The sequence below is a fragment of the Zootoca vivipara genome, chromosome 7 (genome assembly GCF_963506605.1).
Source record: "Zootoca vivipara chromosome 7, rZooViv1.1, whole genome shotgun sequence".
Taxonomy (NCBI): domain Eukaryota; kingdom Metazoa; phylum Chordata; class Lepidosauria; order Squamata; family Lacertidae; genus Zootoca; species Zootoca vivipara.
In genome coordinates this window covers 24,743,688-24,771,449 of record NC_083282.1, presented here as the reverse complement: position 1 = coordinate 24,771,449, position 27,762 = coordinate 24,743,688, and the positions used below count along the sequence as shown (strand labels likewise).

General features: G+C 44.3%; 1 protein-coding gene across 8 annotated transcripts in view; it reads left to right on the top strand.

Moving 5' to 3' along the window:
- LRRC8D (leucine rich repeat containing 8 VRAC subunit D) overlaps nucleotides 1-14,587 on the top strand; it is a 184,668-nt gene extending 170,081 nt beyond the window's left edge. For all 8 annotated transcript variants that reach the window (XM_060276742.1, XM_035121925.2, XM_035121928.2 and 5 more), the window contains exon 2: nucleotides 9,450-14,587. In XM_060276742.1, coding sequence (XP_060132725.1) covers nucleotides 9,452-12,031 — 2,580 coding nt within the window. In that variant the 5' untranslated portion in view covers nucleotides 9,450-9,451 and the 3' untranslated portion in view covers nucleotides 12,032-14,587. The remainder of the gene's footprint in view (nucleotides 1-9,449) is intronic.
- Nucleotides 14,588-27,762: the final 13,175 nt, after the last annotated feature.

Below are 27,762 nucleotides of genomic sequence, written 5' to 3'. Positions count from 1 at the left end.
ACAAGCGGCCTTGCAAAGCCTGCCATTCACACCCTGAACCAGTGTTTCCCAAACTTGTGTCTCCGGCTGTTTTTGGACAACGAATCCCATCATCCCTGACCGTTGGTCTTTCTAGCTAGGGATGATGATAGTAGTAGTAGTAGTAATAATAATAATAATAATAATAATAATAATAATAATAATAATAATATATTATTTGTACCCCACCCATCTGGCTGGGTTTCCCCAATCACTCTGGGCAGCTCCCAATAGAATATTAAAAACATGATAAGACATCAAACATTAAAAACTTCCCTAAACTGGGCTGCCTTCAGATATCTTCTAAAAGTCAGGTGGTTGTTTATTTCCTTGACATCAGATGGGAGGGCATTCCACAGGGCGGGCGCCACCACCAAGAAGGCCCTCTGCCTGATTCCCTGCAACCTCACTTCTTGCAGTGAGGGAACTGCCAGGCCGCCCTTGGAGCTGAACCTTAGTGTCCCGGCTGAACAATGGGAGTGGAGACGCTCCTTCAGGTATACTGGGATGATGGGAGTTGTAGTCCAAAAACAGCTAGAGACCCTAAGTTTGGAAAACATTGCCCTAATCGCTGCGACCTCTCTTCGTCTTCACCCCTACAGCCTCCAGACCAGAGGGAATTCTGGGGCTCTCAGGCAAATGGGGATAACATCCAGTTTCCTGGACCTTCTCCAGGGTGAAAGAAATTTGCTTTTCTCTGCCAAGACCTCTCTCAGCTTCCCAGAGAACAGAGCAGCCCATCTTACACTTCTGTAGCATGAACCAAGTGACGTAGGCTCATGGTTCATGCTACAGTTCATGGTTCATGTGTTGGCAACAATGCATGCAGACCCAGCCGTCCCAAGCAAAGGAAGGGAATAGGTGATTTTGCATGGCTGCAAGGAGTAGTCCTTCAGAAACCACATCTTTTCCCCATTGCACAGTATTCCTTTAGTGCTATTAACAGTCCTTGTGAGATGGAAGTTAGACAATGCTGAATGTTAGCACCACCAGTGTGTGTGGAAGCACTTGCCTTGCTCATGTCTGGTTCCTCAGTAGGCACAATTATATATATATACAGTGGTGCCTTGCTTAACGAATGTCTTGCTTAATGAAATTTCCGCTTAACAAAAGGATTTTTCGAGCAGAGGTTGCCTCGCTAGATGAATTCGTTTTATGAAAAATTCGTCTAGCGAATCGCAGTTTCCCATAGGAATGCATTGAAATTCAATTAATGCGTTCCTATGGGCAAAAAAATAAATAAAAAAAATTCAATGCGTTCCTATGGGATTCGCTAAACGAATTTTTTGTTATAAGACCCAAGGAACGAATTAAATTCGTCTAGCGAGGCACCTTTGACTGTGTCGACCACAGCAAACTATGGCAAGTTCTTAAAGAAATGGGAGTGCCTGATCACCTCATCTGTCTCCTGAGAAATCTCTATGTGGAACAAGAAGCTACAGTTAGAACTGGATATGGAACAACTGATTGGCTCAAAATTGGGAAAGGAGTACAACAAGGTTGTATATTGTCTCCCTGCTTATTTAACTTATATGCAGAATTCATCATGCGAAAGGCTGGACTAGATGAATCCCAAGCCGGAATTAAGATTGCCGGAAGAAATATCAACAACCTCACCTCAGATATGCAGATGACACAACCTTGATGGCAGAAAACGAGGAGGAATTAAAGAACCTTTTAATGAGGGTGAAAGAGGAGAGCGCAAAATATGGTCTGAAGCTCAACATCAAAAAAACCAAGATCATGGCCACTGGTCCCATCACCTCCTGGCAAATAGAAGGGGAAGAAATGGGTGCAGTGAGAGATTTTACTTTCTTGGGCTCCTTGATCACTGCAGATGGTGACAGCAGTCACGAAATTAAAAGACGCCTGCTTCTTGGGAGAAAAGCAATGACAAACCTAGACAGCATCTTAAAAAGCAGAGACATCACCTTGCCGACAAAAGTCCGTATAGTTAAAGCTATGGTTTTCCCAGTAGTGATGTATGGAAGTGAGAGCTGGACCATAAAGAAGGCTGATCGCCGAAGAATTGATGCTTTTGAATTATGGTGCTGGAGGAGACTCTTGAGAGTCCCATGGACTGCAAGAAGATCAAACCTATCCATTCTGAAGGAAATCAGCCCTGAGTGCTCCCTGGAAGGACAGATCGTGAAGCTGAGGCTCCAATACTTTGGCCACCTCATGAGAAGAGAAGAATCCTTGGAAAAGACCCTGATGTTGGGAAAGATTGAGGGCACTAGGAGAAGGGGACGACAGAGGACGAGATGGTTGGACAGTGTTCTCGAAGCTACGAACATGAGTTTGACCAAACTGCGGGAGGCAGTGCAAGACAGGAGTGCCTGGCGTGCTATGGTCCATGGGGTCACGAAGAGTCGGACACGACTAAACGACTAAACAACACAGCGAGGCACCACTGTATATATATTTAGTTGTGGTTCAGCAGAGCCGTTAGACTCTTGAAGATGCAATGTTTTAGTAGCATTGGTACAATAAATAAATTTTCTCATCCTCCAGTTACAATATTATAGCCACCAGCCAAAAGGTGCTGGCTAATATTCATGGAGCTATGAGCTATATAGCTCTGAGGCCTGCTAGCGGGTCTCTGTGCACACAAAATGACACTTGTCACCTACAAACTATTGTGATTTATTGCCTGAAAAATGGCTCTTCCTTGCGACATATGAAGCTGTTAAATAAGAAACAGTTGCATATATATTGCGCAATAAAATGATCCCCGGGAATAGCTGAGTAGAAGGTTTATTTACATGAAAAACCAACTCTCCCCCAGTTCAATAGGGAACCCAGGAGCTTGTCATCTTGGAGTAATTTTAATAGCTGTGAACTTCGTCTTTGTCATAGAAAGTCTCGGTCTCTTGGGGGGTTGTACTAACGGGGTTTTCCCTAACATCTAATTAAAGGAAATTTAATTGGACAGGCAATACTGTTTATGCACCAAGAGTTATACTTACTGATTTAACCTAGGCCTGCAATTTGTTTCTCAGTATTGTCTTTCTGCCTTGAGATGGGTTAATTGCCACTGGCTCCTTTTCTGACCTGGTTGTTTAATCTGCACGTACTTTCTTTCGATTTTGCAAAGCCTCGTTTAAGAGATACGCGCCTTTTCTTTATTTCTTCTCTCTTCCTTCCCGCTGTCCCCCTGCTGTACAGGTGCTGTTACATCTGAACTGTGTTCCAGCTTTTCCTAAAGCTTTGAAGCAGCCCTGCTATGAAGCTGCAATTATTCCTTTGCTCTTATAGCAGAACTGCTGGCTTCCTATTAGAACTACTGGCAGGTTTTCCATTACTGTCCTAGTAGTCACATGTGGCCCCCGGTGGCTTCCTGTCCTGAGTTTCTAACACTGCCAACTTGAGCTGCTTGGAAGAGTGGTGCCCTAAATAAGGAACCCAAGGAATTGTAGCTTGGCGAGGGTTCTGTTGTTGTTTAGTCGTTTAGTCGTGTCCGACTCTTCGTGACCCCATGGACCATAGCACGCCAGGCACTCCTGTCTTGCACTGCCTCCCGCAGTTTGGTCAAACTCATGTTCGTAGCTTCGAGAACACTGTCCAACCATCTCGTCCTCTGTCGTCCCCTTCTCCTAGTGCCCTCAATCTTTCCCAACATCAGGGTCTTTCCCAAGGATTCTTCTCTTCTCATGAGGTGGCCAAAGTATTGGAGCCTCAGCTTCACGATCTGTCCTTCCAGGGAGCGCTCAGGGCTGATTTCCTTCAGAATGGATAGGTTTGATCTTCTTGCAGTCCATGGGACTCTCAAGAGTCGCCTCCAGCACCATAATTCAAAAGCATCAATTCTTCGGCGATCAGCCTTCTTGATGGTCCAGCTCTCACTTCCATACATCACTACTGGGAAAACCATAGCTTTAACTATACGGACCTTTGTCGGCAAGGTGATGTCTCTGCTTTTTAAGAACAGGGTTCTGTTAGTTCCCTCGTATTCCCTTCCCCTCAAAACTACACTTCCCAGGATGGTAAAGTACAGTCGTACCTTGGAAGCCGAACGGAAGCCGTTCCAGAAGTCTGTTCGACTTCCAAGGTGCGGCTTCTGATTGGGCGCAGGAGCTTCCCGCAGCCAGTCAAAAGCCCCGCCAGACGTTCAGCTTCCAAAAGAACGTTCGCAAACCGGAACACTCACTTACGGGTTTGCAGTGTTTGGGAGCCAAAACGTTAGACTGCTAAGGCGTTCAACAACCAAGGTACAACTGTATTTGACTGTTATTGCAGCTTGAGTCTGTAGGGTGGATATGCTCTTAAGAGAAAGTGAAAAGGTGACTCAAAGGCTACCTAGGTGAAAGAAAGTACAGTAGAAGATCCCTTTTAAGAACTGAAATACCAAGTCGTCGTCGTCCCCACATTCTCCCCTAGACTTTTTTATTTTAAGTGTAGTTTCTTGGGGTGTGGGGTTGAAGCTGAGTGTTTTGTTTGAAAACCTAGCTTTATGAACATTGCACAGACTCGGGCTTTAATCTCATTTTGGCTCTTGCACAAAATATATTTTATTACTCTTTCACCAGAGGGGATGAAGGTAACTCTCCATCATACTCACGAGCCCTGCCAAGAACTACAGGAGGAGTTATGAAATGAAAAAATACTTTCCAGCCTCCACAGGTTATTAACAGAAACTTACAGAATTTAATATGCCAAATTAATCTGGCTTGGTATGCACGTAGACCTGCCAATCATAAAATAGTTTGTTTGTTTTTTTGCCAAGGTATTCAAGCAAGTGTTTAAATCTAATGCTCTCTGCTGTATGCAAAATGTACCCGGGTGGTCATTGACTCAGTAAAATCAAGGGGCTCAGAGGCCTGTGAATGAAAGATCCTTGCAGAAAACTAATTTACAAGTCAAAATGTGGCTGGTACATGTGCGTTCCTTTTTAAACAGAGAGATTCATCATATACCTGAGAATTAAAATGGTAGCTTTGCTTTTTCATCATCTTAATGTCCACTCGTATTGTCCTGAAAGCACATGCACTGTGTATATAGCATTATTCCAGAACGTTCTGCATTTGAAATGGTTAAGAATGGGAAGATTTAGTTAAAAGGAAGCAGGAAAGTGTGTGGGGAGTTTATGTAAAGCCATCTATTGAAAATAGGAAAAGGCACAAAACGTGGGGGGGGGGATTGACAAACATGGTTAAGTGGCTAGTGCATAATAGCCTCCTTTATTAAAGTCTTGCCCAACTTTTTTTTCTAATAGAGGGAGAAACAGATTATAAATTCTTACGAATTAAATATAAACCTATAGTAAGGCAGGCCAATAAGCAATTTGAGGAGCAAGTCAAGGCATTAATTTACATCTTAAGGCGTTTCTATGATCACAATAGGGACCCAGGTGGCGCTGTGGGTTAAACCACAGAGTCTAGGGCTTGCTGATCAGAAGGTCGGCGGTTCGAATCCCTGCAACGGGGTGAGCTCCTGTTGCTCGGTCCCAGCTCCTGTCCACCTAGCAGTTCGAAAGCACATCAAAGTGCAAGTAGATAAATAGGGACCGCTACGGCGGGAAGGTAAACGGTGTTTCCATGCGCTGCTCTGGTTCGCCAGAAGCAGCTTTGTCATGCTGGCCACATGACCCGGAAGCTGTCTGCAGACAAACGCCGGCTCCCTCGGCCTATAGAGCGAAATGAGCGCCGCAACCCCAGAGTCGGACACGACTGGACCTGATGGTCAGGGGCCCCTTTACCTTTACGATTACAATAGTTAGCCAAACAGAAGAATAAGCCTTGCTGAGAAACTTACTCGCTTTCCTTTTTTCCAAGAGAATTCTTACCTTACTAACCTTATGGGGAAGGGGGAGCAACCTTGTGGGTTAGCAACAAACATGCTGATAGTATCTGGATTTTCAAGAAGCTCTTGACAAAAGTTACTGAGCAAACATGTAAGAAGAGTGAGTTTCCCTTTTAACTAATCACTTATTGATAAGGCAAGAGGCACATGAAAGGAAGAAATCAATGGAATCCACAGAGATCTGTGTCGCTTTTCGTACATTATCTGGAAGGGGGGGTAAATGGTGAGGTAACAACATCCCAGCAAGGATGTTGAAATTCCATACAGATTAGAAGAGCTCCAGGACTCTCCAAACTGGGTAACAAGTCATTGTAAGTGTAGATGAGGCTTTGTGTGAACATTGCGACAAAAAGCAACACCCCCTAACGTCTTGCATACACTCAGGGTGTCCAATTTTACTGCAGTTACCTAGGAAATACATAATTTGCATTAGCTGGAGGAGCTTGGGCCAAACAACAGGCTTATAAAACCTATGGATCTTAATCACCGACCTTGCCCTAATTTATACACACAAAGAAACTGGGGGAATGTTCAGGGTTGTGGGAGAGGCTATATTAATTTAATATATCATCCCAATCTTGCGCTGGCAAGATCCTAAACTTAGCAGAGTAACATTCCCATTTAAACACAGCGAAATTTGGCAATCAAGTTCACTAGAACTTCTAAAACAACATATTCCTGGTTTCCCCCCCCCTTTTTATCCCTCTTAAAGAAAATACACGACACAATGCTCTTTAAAAGTATGAAAAGTGTTTACTTACAGACATCCTGAGATACAGCACAAACTTAAGAGGCAGGCTGGCTTAGAAAAAGTAATCTATACATGTGGAGTCTACTCATATGGAGTGTGGTCAGTTTGAGTGCGTAGTCAAAAGAGAGAAAACATGGCCGCTGCCCTGTCCTTACATTTTACCTGGACAGGTTACGCCCATCTCAATTACATGCAGAGGAAGTCCGTCCCATATCAGTGGCAGGAAGTCCGCTGCTGAGCTGGTCAGGTGTCCCTCCATGTGGTCACTCTAGGAAATGTTGTGACTTGACTGCTCCTGTTTTACTTCCCGCAGAAACCAGGTGATGAGCTGGACCGTAGGGCCATGCTTCTGGTTCTGCCCCCAATGGCATTTAGTTTCCCCTAGCTCGGCCCCTGACATCTATACATTGTGTGTGGTTTCTATCGGGGGAAACTTACACGTGGCTTGTGTACCTGTGCAACCACAATTCTGGGCTTTTCTCTGACTCACAGTTAACACATGCTTGGGGAAGTAAGGGATGGTGCACTGGGAACATGGCGCTTAACCTGATCTTCTCTGGCCAGGTCAATGGAGAGAAGAGGCAAGGTCAGTGCCTCTGGCAGAACCCTCTGGCAGAACCAATCGGGAAGCTGGTTGGAGCTAAGGCAAACTCTGTTTTATAGTGGATGGTGCCGGCAGCACTGTTCCACAGCTCTCTTAAATCACTTGGGTACATGCCAAGGGTGTTTATGGGTGTGTGTGCTTCTGTCCCTATAATTCACTCCCAGGGCATATGAAGAGTAAAGATGGCAGGTGTTTATGTTATTAAAGCTCCTCTTGCATTGCTGCTGGTAAAACCGAAGGTAAGAGGATTACAGGGAGCTGTCAAGTATACCACACCTTTGTCCTACATTCATAGTGGTTTCCAGAGAGATTTGCAAAGGATTCCCCACTCCAGAAAATTGTATTGTATTTCGTGCCACTCATTCCTCCCAGTTGTATAGGAAGCTAGTTGGGAGGGCATGAGAATTGGTGCTTAGAATTGGCGCTTGTACGAATGTGATTGTGTTAAAACAGTCAAGTAACAACAAGGCACCTTTTCAGTACCATGAGTGTCAAAACTATTGGAGGCAACATATAATCTGGGCTTTTCTGAGTTTCTAGTCCGTAGACAACCTGGAAATATCTGAACAGTGTGATCACAGCAACTCTTCCCAGTGAGACAGTTGCGGGGAATGAAAGTCCTCACCTTCCCACCGATCCCTAAGGCTCCTCCCCCTGTTCCTTCCCCAGCAACCTAAGGCTCTGTCGTCTTGTCTCTCATTGCTCCGCCCTCTTCATTACTCTGTGTTCTTGGAGATCAGCGAGGAGGGGAGATGGTCGCAGCAGAAAGGGAAGACTCTCTGGGTCAGTCATGTCCAAAGTCTGCTTTGGGGGCCTAATCTGGCCCGCCGGTCGATTTAATCCAGCCCCCATGGCAGTATATGTCACATTGCTTCCAGTTTCTCTTGCTGGCTGCCATAGCTGGGGCAATATTTTTATAGCCTTAGCAATCCTCTCTTTGGTGTGTTTACTCAGAAGTAAGTCCTGCCGAGCTCAATGGGATTTCAGCCTTAAAACTGGTGGTTGCCTAGGCAACTAGTCGTGAAATCTCCCCTACTGCTGGTCTTGCAGTTCACCTGATACTACTTGCAGTCTCTCTTTTGGAGACCTGGTTTTATCCGGTTCAGGCAGTGATGAATAAGCAGGTATCCTTTTTGCATTTAGTTAGTTCATCTTGTAGTTGCAGGTCGACATATATGGTAGGTTTCTTTGTTTCTTTCTTTTTTTTAAGGATTCTTTTTGTCTTCCAGAAAAACCCAAAGGCAGCTCTCCTTGTAAGAATTGGGGGCAGGGGGCAGTTTCCTAAAGTGTGGTTTTGTTTTCCTTAGCTCTTCAAGACACATAGGTGAAAATTGAAATCATACTGGGCTGTGTAATTATAAGCAACAAAATTAGACCTCTCTATAACATCCAAATTCTCATACTTGCATAGCTCATATCTGGTGAACATAACAACAAAAGCCTGAAATCACTGAAAAGAGAAGTGCATAAAATGCTTTGAGAATTGCTCTTTGTGGAAAGAAATTAATTCTAAAACATTGACTAATTTGTAATCGTCCATTGTACCATCATGACTTATCATGCCCCTTTTGCAATACCATTTTCCCTTCAGAAGAAAAAGGACGTGGTGCGTCCTTCATTCAGTACGCTTTTAAAACACTTGAGATTGTTTATCAGTGAATGGGGGCAGAATCTTCAGATGGATGTATTTCACAGAATAAACAAAATTGCCCAGCCTCGAGTAAATCCGTTTAGGGGTGCTATTCACAATGGGTAGAGAAAGGGTTGTGCGTGTTCCTTTTTCATTTCAGAAAGCAAGTGAATGATGTTAAGAATTTGTAGGTCTTGTATTGGAGTGATCAATCCCTGACCTAAGGGCCTGATTCCCCCCGCCTCCTGGAAAAAAGCAAGGTTTTCTTGCTACCCAAGAACTCTCCCATTTTGGCAGTGGCAGAGCATAGGAAAACAATATAAGCGGATACTGGACTGGGTTGAGCAGAGACGTTTGAACCACTTTCCCAGTCATTGGATGGATCATTTGAGCAAGGAGGTCACAATAACCTCCTCCTCTGCTGATCTACATGGGGTAGCTGAGGGTGGGTGTGTCCGTGTGTGTGTGTAGTGGCTACACCCACTACTGGAGGGTTAGCCAAGGGTGAATATAGCCCTTCGGCCAAAAGGAAAAGGTTAGCCACTCCCTGGTCGAATGGATGAAGTTTACATTCAAGAGTATAAAGTACAATTTGATCTGCCAGCAATGAATGACAGCTCCTTTTTTCTTCCTTCTCGTTACAGGAATGTTTACCCTCGCAGAAGTTGCATCCCTTAATGACATTCAGCCAACGTACCGCATTCTGAAACCATGGTGGGACGTATTTATGGATTACCTAGCAGTCGTTATGCTGATGGTTGCCATTTTTGCTGGAACCATGCAGCTGACCAAAGACCAGGTGGTCTGTTTGCCCGTCCTGCAGTCGGCTGTAAATGCAAAGGTGCAGCCCAGCTCCTCGGCGAGTGCCAAACCTACAAACGCTGCCCTGGAACCCGAAACAGCCGCAGCCCAAGACAAAGAAGCGCAGGGAGCGAGGGCCGTTTCTTTTGCACCTGTCGTCGCAACTGACATACCTCTCAGCAGATCTACCTTTCCACCGTTGCACTCCACTGTCGCCAGTCCGGAGGAGAAGAAGGAGCAGGCAGATCCCCTGGGCCGAAAAACTAACTTGGATTATCAGCAATATGTTTTCATTAACCAGATGTGCTACCACTTGGCTCTTCCTTGGTATTCAAAGTACTTTCCCTACTTGGCTCTTATACATACCATTATTTTAATGGTGAGCAGCAACTTTTGGTTCAAATATCCCAAAACTTGCTCGAAGATCGAGCACTTTGTTTCCATCCTGGGGAAGTGCTTTGAATCTCCGTGGACTACAAAGGCTTTGTCTGAGACGGCGTGTGAGGATTCTGAGGAGAATAAGCAGAGGCTGACCGGGGCCCAGTCTTTGCCCAAGCATGTGTCCACCAGTAGCGATGAAGGAAGTCCGAGCGCCAGCACCCCCATGATCAACAAGACGGGCTTCAAGTTTTCAGCGGAGAAGCCCGTCGTCGAGGTTCCGAGCATGACCATTTTGGACAAAAAAGATGGCGAGCAAGCCAAGGCCCTCTTCGAAAAAGTACGGAAATTCCGGGCGCACGTGGAGGACAGCGACTTGATATACAAACTCTACGTCGTCCAGACGGTCATCAAAACTGTGAAGTTCATATTTATTCTCTGCTACACGGCAAACTTCGTCAACGAAATCAGCTTTGAGCACAGCTGCATGCCCAAAGTGGAGCACCTGACTGGCTACCAGGAGTTCGAATGCACACACAACATGGCTTACATGCTGAAAAAGCTGCTCATCAGTTACATTTCCCTCATTTGCGTCTACGGTTTCATCTGTTTGTACACACTCTTCTGGTTGTTCCGGTTGCCCCTGAAGGAGTATTCCTTCGAGAAGGTGAGGGAAGAGAGCAGCTTCAGCGATATTCCAGATGTGAAGAACGACTTTGCATTTCTGTTGCACATGGTGGACCAGTATGACCAGCTCTACTCCAAGCGGTTCGGCGTCTTCTTGTCGGAGGTGAGTGAAAACAAGCTGAGGGAAATAAGCCTGAACCACGAGTGGACTTTCGAAAAGCTGCGCCAGCATGTTTCCCGCAACGCCCAGGACAAGCAAGAACTTCACCTCTTCATGCTCTCAGGGGTCCCCGATGCAGTGTTTGATCTTACCGACTTGGACGTGCTGAAACTTGAGCTGATCCCTGAAGCTAAAATCCCGGCTAAGATCTCCCAGATGATAAACCTGCAAGAGCTACACCTCTACCACTGTCCCGCAAAGGTGGAACAGACAGCCTTCAGCTTCCTTCGCGACCACCTGAGGTGCCTGCATGTAAAGTTCACCGACGTGGCGGAAATCCCGGCTTGGGTGTACTTACTTAAAAACCTCCGGGAGTTGTACCTGATAGGCAACTTGAACTCGGAAAACAACAAAATGATAGGACTTGAATCTCTTAGGGAACTGAGGCACCTCAAAATTCTCTATGTGAAAAGCAACCTGACCAAAATCCCATCGAACATCACCGATGTGGCCCCACATCTAACCAAGCTCGTAATCCATAACGACGGCACCAAGCTCTTTGTGTTGAATAGCCTTAAGAAAATGATGAATGTAGCAGAGCTGGAATTGCAGAATTGCGACCTGGAGCGGATTCCGCACGCCATCTTCAGCCTCACCAACTTGCAGGAGCTGGATCTGAAGTCCAACAGCATACGCACAATCGAAGAAGTCATCAGCTTCCAACATTTGAAAAGACTGACTTGCCTGAAGTTGTGGCACAACAAAATTGTCATCATTCCTCCTTCCATTACCCATGTGAAGAACCTGGAGTCGCTTTACCTCTCCAACAATAAACTCGAATCCTTACCGGCTGCAGTGTTCAGTTTACAGAAGCTCAGATGCTTAGATGTGAGCTACAACTCTATCGCAGTGATTCCCCTGGAGGTAGGCCTGCTACAGAATCTCCAGCATCTGCATATTACCGGAAACAAAGTAGACATTTTGCCAAAACAGCTGTTTAAGTGTACCAAGCTGAGGACTTTGAGCCTGGGGCAAAACTGCATCACCTCGATTCCGGAAAAGATTGGCCAGCTCTTGCAGCTAACACACCTAGAGTTGAAGGGGAACTGTTTAGACCGCCTGCCGGCTACGCTGGGTCTGTGTCGGCTTCTCAGGAAAAGTGGACTCATTGTAGAAGATCACCTCTTTGACACGTTGCCTTCAGAGGTCAAAGAAGCGTTGAACCAAGACACAAACATTCCCTTTGCTAATGGGATTTGAACAGAGGTAGAACTCCCAAGTGACTAACGTAGATTATATTAAAAGTACACCTTGTTATAAAACCCTGTGTTGGGAATCTGGAACTCCTTTTTTTGTAAGAAAGGACTGTTAAACCAAGGGTGGTAGAAGCTTGTTTGGTGTTTGTAGTATTTTGAAACATCATTTCCAAATTTTTTGGAGGGGAAAGAGGAAGGGGGGGAGGGAAATCCTTAAACAATCTTGATGATTCTTCTTCTTTTTCCTTTAAAGATGTTTGTAACTTGGATGCTGCCGCTTTTGAATGTTTACAAACTGCTCGCCTGCTTAATGTACATGATTAAACTGGTGACCTTTTCTTACTATAAAAAAGCATTTGGTGGCTCAGTTCATTTTAGCGTTCTCTTAGAGACCACAGGTGCTGTATCGCTGACGCTGCTCTAGCAAGGAGAAACTGGACGTTCATTCAGTTGTGAATTGTCTAATGTGATCACCTGCCCTCTGCTACGTGAATGGGAATAGGGATTCCTACCTTTCTTGCAACGTGGATGGAAAATGCACCACCACCTGCTATTTTAACCTCGTGGCGGCATGCATGTTGCATGTGGCTATCTTTTCTGGACCGCAAATCTCGCTTCCTAAATGTACAGCAAAGGGATGTTTTGCTGGACAGACCTGAAAAATCACGGAATCGTAGAGTTGGAAGGGGCCACGAGGAATTCACATGCAGTACGTTTCACATGCAGTAGGTCCCAGGTGCACACCCTGAATGCGATCGTAATCTCCCACTAGAAAAGGCTGGGAATCTTCTGACAAAGAGCATGGGAGAAGGCAAGGTTGGATTGACTAGGAGGGAGCACTGCATGGGCTCCCCCCCCCCAACCCTCTATATCACGCTAACCTCAGGCTGTGCCAAAGCACAGCATACCAAGGGCAAATGTTAGCGACGTGCTATGCTAGAAAGAACACTTTGCCTAAACAGAAACACCTCAAATCATGCCCTGAAGCTCTCACGTATGCAGCTGAAATAAAATTTGAAAGGCATAGCATACAGCACCTCAATAGCGATGGAGTATGAAGCATCAGCTCTGTTCCACAGAACAGTAATTTTTAACAAAACAATTTCCCCAACATCACGTTTTGTAGCTTGGACAGACTATGGTCTAGATCAGGCATCCCCAAACTTCGGCCCTCCAGATGTTTTGGGACTACAATTCCCATCTTCCCCAACCACTGGTCTTGTTAGCTAGGGATCATGGGAGTTGTAGGCCAAAACATCTGGAGGGCCGCTGTTTGGGGATGCCTGGTCTAGATGCCTGCCAGGTTCTGTTCCTTAATCATATTAGGCCTGCTGCTGTTCTGACTAGTTTAAACACCAATGGATCCATTTTGGGACTAATCGAAACCCACTTAGCTAAAACAAATGACTGGGAAAGCTGGGTTCAAGCTGAATGTAGCATTTAAAAACAATACAAAACTACAGCCCAGTAGTTGAGCCCCCATCCCTTTATTCAAGAACAATACCTTCAGTGGCCTAGTTTTAAAAGGTAAAGGTAAAAGGACGCAGGGATTGGGCTGGGGGAGTGAATTAATTTGAAAACGTCTTGTTTTCATTTGGGACAAAATGTCACATAACCCCACCTGCATATAACGCTTCCCAAGACTGTATTTATTTATTATGCCTTGTTGAACAATGAGTTTGTTACCAGAGAGGTGGTGCTAAGGCTACTTTTGCTGAGTACACAGGTACTGCTGTCAGAAAGTGCGTCTTCCCAAACATCTCCACCAAACTCCTCTTTTGTCTGCATTCCATTCGCTCCCTGCTCTGTTTCTGGAAGAGAGAGGGAAAACAATGTGCCCTAACATGATTTGAGAACATGCTCTGGAAGTAGGACTAATAATAAAAGTCCCCTTTCTTTGAAGCAGAATAGTTAAGAATCTGGCTCCAGAATGAAAGAAACTGGCAATCGCCCACTACCAAGGGGGGGGGGGGAGTCATTCATGGAATTCTTGCTACAAAGGCCCTTACTGTGGCTTTTGCGTAATTGTAGAAAATGAGCAACACAGGAGGGCTGGAAAACATACGGCACCACCCTGGTCCTTTTTGTATCGCATGCTGGACAAATAAATCAGAATTGTTTCTTAAATAGTTTTCTTTATATTAAAAGTTATTTGTGTTAAATCCGAGGCTTACAAAATCTCAGCTGGGTTCATGATTCATTTGTGTGGCCCGCTTCCACTCTGTACCAGGTGTGTCGACTAGCAGAAGAACACCCAGCTATGCACAGGGGCAGGGGGTATTTTGTCTGAAAAGCCTTTCTTCCCCCTTTAAATTATCTCTAATAATTTAACCTCCTTTTGTGTATGGGAGGGCTGAGTGGCAAAAACTCTGAGACTGCCTGGCGGTGAAATACGCTAAAGGAGTTGCTTTTCCACAAGCAGAAGGACTCCTTTCATTCGCACAAGAGAGAGATCTAGAAGAAACATCAGCTGGAGGAAGGATGGGGAGAGGCGATTTGGGGAGATTCCCATTGTCACCTCCAAGACTCTTCCAGATAGAGTCTACTTGAATAGAATAGAATAGATACTTTATTGTCATTGTACATAGTACAACAAAATTGAATGCCATCCCATAAAAAACAATATATAAACACAATTACAGCCACACATACATATACACCCATCACAACTCCCGGGAAAGGGTAAAGGGACCCCTGACCATTAGGTCCAGTCGTGACCGACTCTGGGGTTGTGCGCTCATCTCGCATTATTGGCTGAGGGAGCCGGCGTACAGCTTCCAGGTCGTGGCCAGCATGACAAAGCCGCTTCTAGCAAACTGGAGCAGCACATGGGAACGCCGTTTACCTTCCCGCTGTAGCGGTTCCTATTTATCTACTTGCATTTTGACATGCTTTCGAACTGCTAGGTTGGCAGGAGCTGGGACCAAGCAACGGGAGCTCACCCCGTCACAGGGATTCGAACCGCCGACCTTCTGATCGGCAAGCCCTAGGCTCAGTGGTTTAACCACAGTGCCACCTGGGTCCCTTTACATATTATTTAGTTACAGCATTTAAGATGGTTATGGCTCTCGGATAGAAACTGTTTCATAATCTATTTGTTCTTGATTTAATTGTTCTGTATCTCTTGCCCGAAGGCAACGGTGCAAAAAGACTATATCCAGGATGAGATGAATCCTGTAAAATATTACTTGCATTTTTAAGGCAAAGGGAGTTGTATAGTTCTTCCAGAGATGGGAGAGGATGACCGATAATCTTTTGGGCTGTGGTTATGACCTTCTGGAGCACTTTCCTATCCATGACTGTGCAGCTGGAAAACCAAGCACAGATACAGTATGTAAGAATGCTCTCGATGGAGCCTCGGTAGAAGGACACCAGCAGTCTCTCACTCAGCTTGTTCTTTTTTAAAAGTCTGAGGAAATATATTCTCTGCTGGGCCTTCTTCACCAGAGCCGTGGTATTCGTGCTCCAGGTCATACTCTGCTCGATAACACCCTCAATAACATACTCTTGGGTAACACCCAAGAACTTAAATACAGCCACCCTCTCCACCTGGTCCCCGCCAATATACAGGGGCTGAATGTCCGCTTTTTTCTTCCTGTAGTCCACCACCAGTTCCTTGGTCTTGAGTCTTGACAGTATTAAGAACCAGATTATTATCTCCACACCAACCATAGAGCCGCTTCACCTCGTCCCGATAGGTGGACTCACCCCCCCCCCTAAAATGAGCCCCACCACAGTGGTGTCATCAGCAAACTTGATGATTTTGTTGCTAGAGTGGATAGCTGTACAATCATACGTGTAGAGGGTATAGAGCAGGGGACTTGACACAACCCTGTGGGGAGCCGGTGTTAAGGCTAAGGGCTGTGGACATATGTGGACATATACTAGCCATGGATGAAGGTGGTACAGCTTCTGACTACCAGTTGCTGGAAAGCACAGGAGTCAAGTGTGCTCTGGTCTTCTGCTCTTCTGGATTTCCCATGACAACAGAGCAAGGGCCATTGGCCGCATGCAGCTTTTGTTCAGATACCTTCAACTCTCCACAGCAATTTTTCAGGACCCACAGGGGACAGCAGAGAGAAGGCGGAATCAGTTATAATGATCCCCAAACCCCTGCTTTCTTCCGGAAGGCTTATCCACTCACTGAGATCCAGCTCCAAGGGCCTTCTGGCAGTTCCCTCATTGCGAGAAGTAAAGTTACAGGGAACCAGGTAGAGGGACTTCTCAGCCGTCTTGAGGGAAGTTTCTAATGTTTGATGTCTTACTGTGCTTGATGATGATGACGATGATGACAACAGCAACTGTGTGTTGGGTGCAATTAAATGCTACTTTTATGAAACTAACGGACCTCGTTTTCTCATGCCCATAAATTTCAATGGGTCTACTGCTATGCATATGGCTACGATAGCATATAAGCCAGGAAGTCTGGATCCAAACTTTTATTTTCTTATTGAAGCATTTAGCAAAAGCATCTGCTTCTGGGTTCTGTTACAGTCTCCAAAAGGAAAGCTTTGGCAAGCTTCTGAAAGGTTTGAAATGTCAATGCCTTGGAGACTTAAGGTTGGATCCAGACTGTTTTTGAGCTGTTGAAAGAAGAGGCAACCGTGAACGTACTTCAAGTCTAGACAAGATATAGACTTGGAAGTACTTGGTTAAAAAACAACAACAACCACAGTTACATATTGCCAGTACAGACACTTTTTAAACAGCCTGCAACTTGATGCTAAACCTATTTGGGGGGGGGAGTCTACCCTCTTGACTTTTGTGGGTTGTGCTCCTGAATTGGATTGAACTATTAATCACTTTGCAACCCAGCTGGCATGGCCAGTTTTGTCCTCCTTAGCTTCTAGAGGCATGTGAGTATAGAAATCCAAGGCAAACTCATGAGTAGAGGGTGCAAAGTATTTTGTGTTATAACCCATTTCCCTTAATCTGGGGCTAACGGTCATCGGGGAAGAGACAGCAGTGCCGGAGAGGAGAGGAAGTTTCTAACAGTAAAAAGTTACTGTGCAGAAGACTTGAGCAAGAAGGGATTCTTCATGCCATCAATCTCCATCTGCTCCATCTCTCTCTCTAATCTGCTTAATTGAAAGTTTTAGCACCACTTATCCTAAAAGGGCAACTAATTGCTAAGCCGTTCTAAGGAGCAGCAACTAGGCAAAGTAATAGTTCAGCAACTCACACATTCTGCACACAAAGCTGGAAGAATCCAGAACAAAAAGCAACAATAAATACTGGTACTAATTGTTCATTTATTATTATTTTTTAAAGAGCTCATCTTGTATGAATGAGAGGATCCTCTGGGTGCAGGTCTCAGTTTTAAACTGACTTTGCCAGGCTTGTAGAACGAAGTGCGGAGCAGTGATGGTTCAGCTAGGGATATCTAGGGTGGGCCCCCTATAGTTCTCCAAATGTTGCTGGACTCCAAACTGCAGACCTTCCAAGTGTTTCTGATTTGATCCAGGAATGTTGTGCTTTTCCTTAGAACTTCCCTATTTTCACCAGAGAAATATTGTTGTTTTTTAAAAATATTTTTATTAAATTTTAACATAACAACAAAAAGGCAACAAGAAAAAAAGAAATATACATAACATAATTTGATTCCACCAACTTCCGTCCCCCCCTCCACAAGTCCCCTCCTGCCACGAGCGGATCCCATGAAGGTGAACAGCCGATGATGGTTCATTTTAGGATTGGGTTTGTCCTCCCCCCTCCCCCATCCCAAAGCCCCCCCCCCTGCCACCGAGGAGCCCCAGAGATACAAGGGAGAAGCCAGGGGAGTGTCCGCCCAACCACTTTTCCATAATAAAAGACCAAAAAAAGAAAAAAGAAAGAAAAAAGAGAAAAAGGCAGAATAAAGAACAAAAAGGAAAAATACATATTCATTTCCATAAACATTGTTGTAGGGGCTTCCCCAACCTCCCCTTTCCCGGTTTTCCTTTGCAAAACATTATTGACAATTTCTTTTTTCCAAATCTTAATCTACATATAAATTTTTAAACCTAATTTTTATCACTTTCATAAACTATCCTAATTCAATCTGATCACAATCTATTTTTCTTCCCTAGCCTGATTTTTCCCCTCAATAGACCTCCTTAATTTCAACCCTTTTTCCATATCCAATTCTTATTTACAATATATTTATTCTAACAACCCTCCTCTCCCCAAGGCCTGGCACTCCCCTCTCCTCCAGCAAAGTCTCAAATCCACAGTCCAGTTTTCAGCCTTTTAATCCGTCCTAATAATCACCAATCTATTTCTCTTTTCACCCCACCCCTTTTTTCATGTTTTATCACCCCACTCTTTTTACATCCCCCCCTGAGTTTTCATTTTCATTCTTTCTTGATTGTCTTTTTCCTTTCCCATATGGTGAATCTGAAGATCTCTCAGCTCCTGACATTCCCTCCACAAAAGAGGGAATATCCTCGTGTCCTTTTGCGTTGAAGAGTCCTTTTCTCCGTCACCAGAGAAATATTGGGGGGTTTGAAGTTCGGCAATCCCTGAGTAACTCTACAACCTTTAGAAGACAACTGAAGGCAGCCCTGTATGGGGCAGGGTTTTCAAAAAATGTTGAATGTTTTATTGTGTTTTTTATATATGTTGGAAGCTGCCCAGAGTGGCTGGGGCAACCCAGTCAGATGGGTGGGATAATAATAATAATAATAATAATAATAATAATAATAATAATAATAATGGAATAGGACACCCCTATTTTCATCGGAGAAACATTGGAGTGTATGGGATTAATGAGAGTTGGAGTCCAACAATATCTGGAATTGACACCCTTTCCATACTCTCGAGTTAGGACCAAGCTTCTCCCCTCCTCTCTTCCTTTCTTACTGTATCACCTCTCTCTGGTTGTATGCCCTTATTTTTAAACTGTAAAGCTTCTTGATTGTTTTTTGGCAGGAAAGCAATATATTAAGGCAGTCAGTAAATCAGACTGGCGGAGAGGAGGGATGTTTTGTTATTTCTAGAGAATGAGAGATGGGGACCCCCCCCCCCGCAAGGAGAGGTTACTGAATGCCCATTGCCTATAAGCAGATCATCAACCTAGCAGGATGTCAATTTTTTTCCAGAACTGTAAGAAATAACTAATTTCGATCTAAGTCATTGCAATCGACGTGATCCTAGAATCATAGAGTTGGAAGAGACCACAAGGGCCATCCAGTCCAACCCCCTGCCAAGCAGGAAACACCATCAAAACATTTTTGACATATGGCTGTCAATCCTCTGCTTAAAGACCTCCAAAGAAGGAGACTCTACCACACTTCTTGGCAGCAAATTCCACTGTCGAACAGCTCTTACTGTCAGGAAGCTCTTCCTAATGTTTCGGTGGAATCTTCTTTCTTGTAGTTTTAATCCATTGCTCCGTGTCCGCTTCTCTGGAGCAGCAGAAGCAAGAAAACACGAGAGAGGAAATAAAAGGAACCATGGAAGGAGAGGGTGGGAAGTCAGTTTTCTATCTGGTACTTTTTGTTATCTTCAAACGGTCATTTTTCTTTCTTTTATTTTAACCTCATAGATTCTCTTCTTTTTGTATTGTATGTGTTCATATTTTGTCAATATGGAAATGTACCAGAAACGCAATTTAAAAGAGGGGAGGGGAGGGGAGGAGAGGATGCCCATTGCCTGCTTTTACTTGGCAAATACGCTCAACCCACAAAGGAATCGAGGAAGCCACTTTAGGAAGCTTCATTGCAGCATGAGCACCATGGGACCGGATCATTCTGGATCTTGCCGACTGTAATGTTTTATCCAACGCTGGCCATGTTGGGACAAGTTGGGAATGCATTTATGAGGGATGAAAACTCCACACTTCTTTGCCAGTCACTATGTCGGCTGTTAACGAGGGAGCCGGATGCATGTATTTGGTTCTCCGCACAAACGTTTCCCTAGCAACCACAAAATAGTGGTGCCTGGGCTCACCCAGTCACAGAACAGTGGCAGATACAGGCAGAGTTTAGCACAATCAGCTGGCAATTACAGGCATCACTTTTGACAGATTCAGGGCCTCTCGGAGGTCCAGAGAGGCCTGGGCCATTTCCAGCTTTTGAGGTGCTTAGCCGTAATAAAAAATTAAAATGATGGTGTGCGGAAACAAAATAAGGCATTTAAAACCGTTCAGTAGGACACAACCTGTATCAATTTACAAAAAAAGAGAAAGTCTCTTCTCGCATCTCTTAACTCCTGAAACTTGCTAGAGTGCATCATGCTCTGGTACGATGTGCAGAAAAACAAACTGAAACGTAACAAAAAATTAACCAATGTCTAAATTTGAGCTTGGGGCTTAGGCCCAATGGGGCCTTTTCTGATTGGCCCTTGCTGAGATCTAAACCATATTTGGAAATGGCTAAAATCTTTGCCACAGTGTTTTCCTTGTGGCAAGGAGTTCCACAGCTCAGCTTTCCTCAAACAAAGTACAGGTGTTTGCTCTGGAGGTACTGTGACTCTCATCCTCTCTAACTTAGACTGAATTTACTGATCCAGGGGCTTGAAGTGGATAAGTCTTTTTACTTCACATGAGTATTAAACCCTGGGTCCTCCTTTCCAAAACACAGGAAGCTTTTGCCTGGCTTAGGGAGGGAGGTGTGATGCTTTGATGGGATCCAAGAGCTCTCCTGCCACCTTCCCAAAGCCTGCCCAGCTTTCTGAAGGAGGCAGCAGGGCTCTGGCCTTAATTGCTCCCCTATGAAAAATTTCACCGCACACCACTGAAAGTCACTGTGTATAGCTTTCTTTTAAACCATTTTCTTCAGGCACGCGAGACAATAGCTTCTCCAGCCATTGCAAGTGTCGACACAGGAAGGGGAACAGGGTGGAATCTACACACACATTAAAAACGCTGTGAAAATTCTTTTTGAAAAAAATTGTTTTGAAAGATATATTGAATTTGGCATAGCTCAATGTCGCCACCTAGTGTCAAATGTGCATCTCGCACTTTGCAATACACTTAAAACCTTTCATTCGCAGCTGTGTAACTGAGTCCCCGAAAGTGTCATTAAATACATCAAAGTGATACTTCCGAGCGCAAAGCCCTGCAGAGATGATTATGAAGACTCTTGCCGGCTCGGTAGCGTTTTCAAACACCTTCATTCCATAATTAAAAGACATGTCTGCTAGTACCTTTAACTGAGTGAATAAGCAAAGCTGGCGAGGTGTGCCTTTTCTATCCCCCTAGGCTTTCTTTTCTAACCCTTTGTAATACAGCTGCTACGGGGAACGTGAAACAAGCCTGAACGCATTGCACGGGAAACGTCAAAAACGCTCGCAAGGCTTACCCATGGCAAACTCAGCACCCGCCCAAGATACGGAAGTTCTTTTGTGCCTGGCTTTCAAAATGCCTGTGGCGTCTGCTGGACGAAAGCAACACGGACCCGGTGTGTGGCAGCTGTGGGGTTCAAAACAAATTCCATGTTGGGGATCCTCAAGGAAGGGACTGAAAATAAAAGTGCAAGTAATGCCTTTGTAGTGTCTGTGGCCACACTTGGAATACTGTACAGGCAGAGGGCCTTCTTGGTAGTGAAACGTCCTCCCCATCAGATGTCAAGGAAATAACTATCTGACCTTTGGAAGACATCTGAAAGCAGCCCCGTTTAGGGAAGTTTTTAATCCTTGATATTCTATTGCTTTTCTATTATAGACGGTTCTGGTTGCTGCAAAAGCAGGGCAGTCTTGGGGGACATGCGCCAATTGGAAATGAAGCAGGGTTATTGCCCCGGAGTCATACAGGGAACTGGTATGACTACCCCAATAACATCGTGAGTACAAATCGCCATGAACGTGCAATAAAAAAGAACCGGAAGGCCTCTCTGTATATGACTGCAGTGGTACCTCTGTTTAAGAACAGCCCAGTTTAAGAACAATTTGGTTTACAAACTCCGCAAAACCGGAAATAGTGTCTTGGTTTGAGAACTTTAGCTCGGTCTAAGAACAGAATCTGAACGGTGGAAGGGCACCGGCGGCGGGAGGCCTCATTAGGAAAAGCACGCCTCAGTTTAAGAACAGTTTTGGTTTAAGAATGGACTTCTGGCATGGATTGAGTTCGTAAACCGAGGTACCACTGTATAGCCACTCCTGATATCACTTCAACTTTATTTTCTAGCTAAGCTCTTCTAATCATAGAATTGCGGAGTTGGAAGGGACCGTGCATTCTCAAAGCAGGAATGTGGCACTACCCCATACAGGGATCAAACTTGCAACCTTGGCATTATCAGCACCATGCCCTAACCAGCTGAGCTATCCAGTTCTGCTATGCTTCCGCAATGTAGCCAAGTGATTGCTGTCCAGAGGTCCTATAACTGCCATCATCTCTGACTGTTATGTAGACATATGAGTTCTCCAAACAGCCAAGCCAGGCACAAAGAGATCCAGTCTTCACCTCCATTTTCTTTCTGGTTCCAGATATCCTTACTCACGTGTAAAGTGGCAGATGGCAAATGTATGTACATGTGTGTGGACACTCGCGCACATGAGCACACTTCTCTTGCTGCTTCATGGCAAACCTAAACCTTTGCATATTTTCCTTAATGGGGACAAACCGTACAAATCTGTGTAGCTTGGAGAGAGGCCATATTTTGGCTCCTTTGAGATGTTTGTTCTTCGCTGTGTATTTTGGAGAATCTGAGCAAAGCTATGTAAAGGGCAAAGGAGGAGCAACACTGCTCAGGATGAAGAGAATGGGGTGATCTTTCCAAAACCAGCAAACGAGACTTGCCATTTTTCCTGGTAATGCAAGTTACGGCTGCTCTTTGTTAGAAACTACTGAAATGTGGAAATCTTAGTAAGCACATCCCTGGAAAAACCCTGACCCTTGACCTTGACCTTCAGCTTTAATCGTGTGTCCCTCACCCCCGCCCCCAACAAGGTGAAATACAGTTACATTCCAAAAAGGCCTTATTACGGATGTATTCAAGTGGGCAGATTCAGGAATCTTCCTTGATAAATGTCAACTGATGAACCACAGAGTGCGGATGAAATTACTGAGTGATCCTTTGCTCAGAAACCTGAAATGTCAGTGGGAGTCGTTCAGTGCACGCAAAGTTCAGTCTTTTGGAGTACTGTAAACATGACGAGGTTACTCAGATTGGCTGCAGTATGCAGTAATTCCTGAGTGACATTTATGCAACAAGAGAACTCAATTCCAATTCTGGGACTCAGCTATACAGCTGCAATTAAAACATTTTAAATGTGCTGTAAAGTGCAATATACAAATGTGACACTAGATAGCAAGAGTGAGCTATGCCAAATTCAATGTATTTTTCAAAACTTTCTTTTTAAAAAAAGCATTTTCACAGCGTTTTTTTTTATATGTGTGTAAATTCCACCCTGGTTTATGTATTTGTTTATTTTGAAAATGTCTACATTGCCAATCCAAAAGCAATTCCTCATGGTGGTTTGTGACAAGCTTGGCCTGGATCCAGACTGTGTCGTGCTTAAAAGAGTCAGTCTAAGTGTGACTAAATCTCAATCTGACCCAATTGTCTTTATTAACTGGGGCTTTTTTAAACATACCCAAAAACTCAACTTGTGCCCTTCATTCATTTGGAACACACACCCTCAATTGCTGAAGACTGGTGCCCTCTGGTGACCCCCTTCCTCTGCTTTTGGAGTTACCTGGCAATATTGCTCCAATAGTGCTTCCATTTATTATTATTATTATTATTATTATTATTATTATTATTATTATTGCTGCAGTTCATTCATTTTCAACTTTGTATTCTTGTTATTAAAAAAAAAAAAGCACGCCCAGTTCATTCCGTTGTTTCGCCTATAACCTCGGTTTAAGGTGCCATTGAGCTCCAAGCTTTTATATCTCCGTTTCTAACACTGGTTGCAGGCCTGGATGCAGAGGAGAGTTTGTGTAGAAATTACCCTGGTGCACAAGGGCAAAATGTACATTAAGTGGTCCTCCTATTTTTCGCCTCAGCTCCCACACCCCACCTCTGGGATGTAGTCCCCAAAAGGTTGCCCAAAAGGTGACCCTCAATCTGAAAAATGCCCTGGTCTCTGCAATTGTCTCGATGTTCCGTGTGCTTCTTTCTCATTTATGATACAATTGCTGACAACCCCGCCATAAGGAAAAGTCTGCCTCATTAGGGATATGGTCGGGTAATAACTAGCAAATAATGAGAAAGTTCGCAGCGATAGCAAAGAAAAACCTGTGTTGCTGCAACAAATCTACACACACTGCACAGTTCAGAATGAGAGGCAGTTTTATCTCCGCAGTAACCTGTGCACAGAATAGCAACCACATATGTGGGCTTTGATATTAAGCGTTGCTCTCCTAGGTAAGCAGAAAAGTTGGGAGGGGAAGTGACAAGAAGCTGGATTTGCAGACATAGCAGGTATGCTGTCGGAGATAAACAGGTCAGCAAGAAGGTATTATTTTAGCCGGAGGAACTGTCAGCGGGTTTCTGCTGGTTCGAGTTTGTTTGAAACCAAGCTGCCTTCTTTTCTCCCCGCAGGATTGCAAAAAGAAGTGAAAGGCAAGGGGGGGGGAGAAGGGAAAGCAACGGGAAAGAAAGAAAAGGGGGGGGGAACCCCAGAATAGAACAGAGTTCTGTGTTAGCCGGTGAGGGAAATAATCCAAACCACAAATGACGGAGCCAAGATTCCTTGGAATTCCACTTTTGCTCTTGCAAAAGATTGAGCAGGATGCAACAGTCTTATGCGTGTTTAATCATAAATATGTCCCATTGTGCACACTAGGACTTACTTCCAGGTAAGGGTGCCTCAGCCTTAGCCATTTCTAGTAATAATTGGGTTTGTATTCCCTGTAGAGTCCTGCCGTCTTCTTGTTGTTCTGAACATTACATCATCAGAACAATTGATCCAAAACAGCACAGGGACTATTAATTTGTTGCATCCTGTATCCATGTGCTGTTGCGTTATTCCAGCTGGTTGTCCCTAGGCATGGCTGTGGTTCCTGCTGTACTTCAAAATCCTCCTCCTACCCCTTCTTCTGTATTTCATAGTCCCCCCCCCCAAATAAAATGATCAATTCACATTTTTAAAATAGCAGTAAATACATTAAAAAAAACCTTTTAAACAAATATGGCGCTGACTTCTCAAAAGAAGACATTGTAAAGGACTTAACGAAATGAAACAAAAGGTAACAATTTGGCAAGGGCCAATTTATATTTCCTTTTCGTCAATCCATCTCCTATGTAGCAGCGGTGGGTTTTAAGCTTTCCAGTCAGGGCTCTACTGTTGTGCAGGCATTTGGCAAGGGCCCTTCTGAGCTGCCCTAGCCATTGTATCCTGCCAAAGAAAACCCCAAACCTATATAAATGTGAATTAAAGCACAATGAATTTGACAAGATTTAGTTTCCATTTCTACGCTATGGGAACAAAATTAAGGAAACTCACCATAATGTGCCATTCCATGCCTCACTACAGTATATACGATATTGGTGCCATTCATATGTCTGAAGGGATGATGCACTCTGATCACTTATTCCAGGCATCCCCAAACTGCAGCCCTCTAGAGATTTTTGGCCTACAACTCCCATGATCCCTAGCTCACAGGACCAGTGGTCGGGGAAGATGGGAATTGTAGTCCAAAAGTCTGGAGGGCCGAAGTTTGGGGATGCCTGACTTATTCTGTAGCTTGCTGTACATACTAGTCTGTGATTGGTTGTTATTTGCACTGCATCATTTGTTTGTTGAAAATTTAAGTGAAAACATGTCGCCCCCCCAAAAAAAACTTTTAATTGAATAAAAAGATGCCCCCGGTGAATCAGGCAACAGATGTTTTAGCTCTTTCACACATGCACATACACACATTTTTTAACACAACCATTCATGAAAGCTGCAGGTGGCAAGTGCCGTCCTAAAAGTGGAATCCAATGCATAACTTGACTCACACTGAGGTCCATATTCCAACTACCAACGCTGACAAACAGAAACCCAGGTAACAATATAATTATACTTGTTGGACTTATGCAGTGATGACACAGACACCGTCCAATAGGTACCCACTTGACTTCCATCCCCTTCTGCAAGATAAAGACTGAATTAGCTTGGGTTCCCAGACAATGAACATCTCTGTACAGCAACAGAAGAATAACTAGCCACACAAATACCTAACAATACTGCTTTTTAGATTTCCAGCTTGGTTTGTTGCCCACTCTTTTGATGCCAGCAACAGCTGTTATCTGATCTTACATGTGAATAAAAAGGCTGTTTTTAATGGATGGGAAGCTGGCCAGAATGGCTTGAGAAGAACTTCACCCACTGTTCTCTCAGTATTCTCGTATTGTTCAAACCCAGGAGTGTGTTTTTGCATTTGCTAAGCAAAGAAGTACCGGTAGGACAATCGCATGCTAGATGTACGGAATATTTTCTTTGTACAATGAACCAGCTGCGCATGTCGGAGGATTAATAAAAACGGGGGGCAAGGGTGCAGTTTCCCTCTCCAGGGCTAAAGTTGATCAAAACCCCTCTCTTTCCCCTACATAAATAAGCAAGAACACTTCCTTCACGTCCTGCCACAGCAAAGCCACTCTTGCTTCCCATTGCATCTGGGTTAGTTATGCCATCAACTTTGAATCATCCCTTTCATTTTAGCCAAGCCGAAAATGTGATCAGGACACACTTCCATTGCTTGCAGCTTCTCATTACAACTTAACAAGCAAAAGCCACCACTCATTGGAAGGAGAAATGATTGCAGTTCCTATTTTCCTCTTCACCAGATTTGATCATCTTCAATGCAACTACTTTATATTGGTACCGCACAACAGCCAGATTAAAAAGCCCTGTTGCTGCAATGGTTTCAGCTATTCTCTGTTTCAAGCAGCGGTGAGGTCCCTCCAAACATCCGATCGGTTGTGCATTTGTGAAAGATTTTGCTCACGATAGTATTGGGGCAGTTATACACAATCCCACTTGCAACCGTTTGTACCTGCAAAATTTCCAATGTGGTCAAACTGCATTGGTATCAAATCAGCACACATCCTGCAAACTTTCTGCTGAAATCCAGTAACCCTTTGTAGTACAAATGTTCCATTTTTTATTTTTTAAATTTTGTCCTCCTTTCTTGGCCTTTGCATGACTTCCCCTCCAGACATCAGTAATGCCGTAACACTGGGGAAGCTGCACAAAACAACGAATAAAGCAAAATGATTTGTGGATGGTCCAGTATAAAACCACCACTAATGAACAATTGTATCAGTGACATGTTGTATCAGTGACATACACACACACCCCGACCGCGCCCACCAAAAAGCTAGGAAAGAAGAGCAATCAAGTTAAAGAAACATAGTAGGAGATACTTTAGGATAAAACTGTCCAGACATTGTGAGGTACAAATATGGCTCTTAGGACCTAAAAGGTAAAGGGACCCCTGACCATTAGGTCCAGTTGCGGATGACTCTGGGGTTGCGGCGCATAGTGAACAATAGCATCTCTCAAAAATCTTGCCACATTCTCCACAACATCCTTCCTACATTGTTCAGCAGATAAGACACCCTGAAGAGTCAGTGCGATGAATCCCCTCTTTCAATAGGGGTCCAAATACTACTTTTTTTGGTGTGTGCGTGTGCGCATAAAATAGGCAATAGAATAAAACATGTGTGAGGGATTCGACCTGTTTTATGCCACAAGGGCAGCATCATTCAGTGTTTGGGGTTTTCCAGAATCTGCCTTGCGAAACTGCAGATAGGAAGACGTCAGATCTTGCCAGGAAAAGAGCTTTGCGTAGGTGGGGATCATAAAGCTGGTATAAATAGGGAA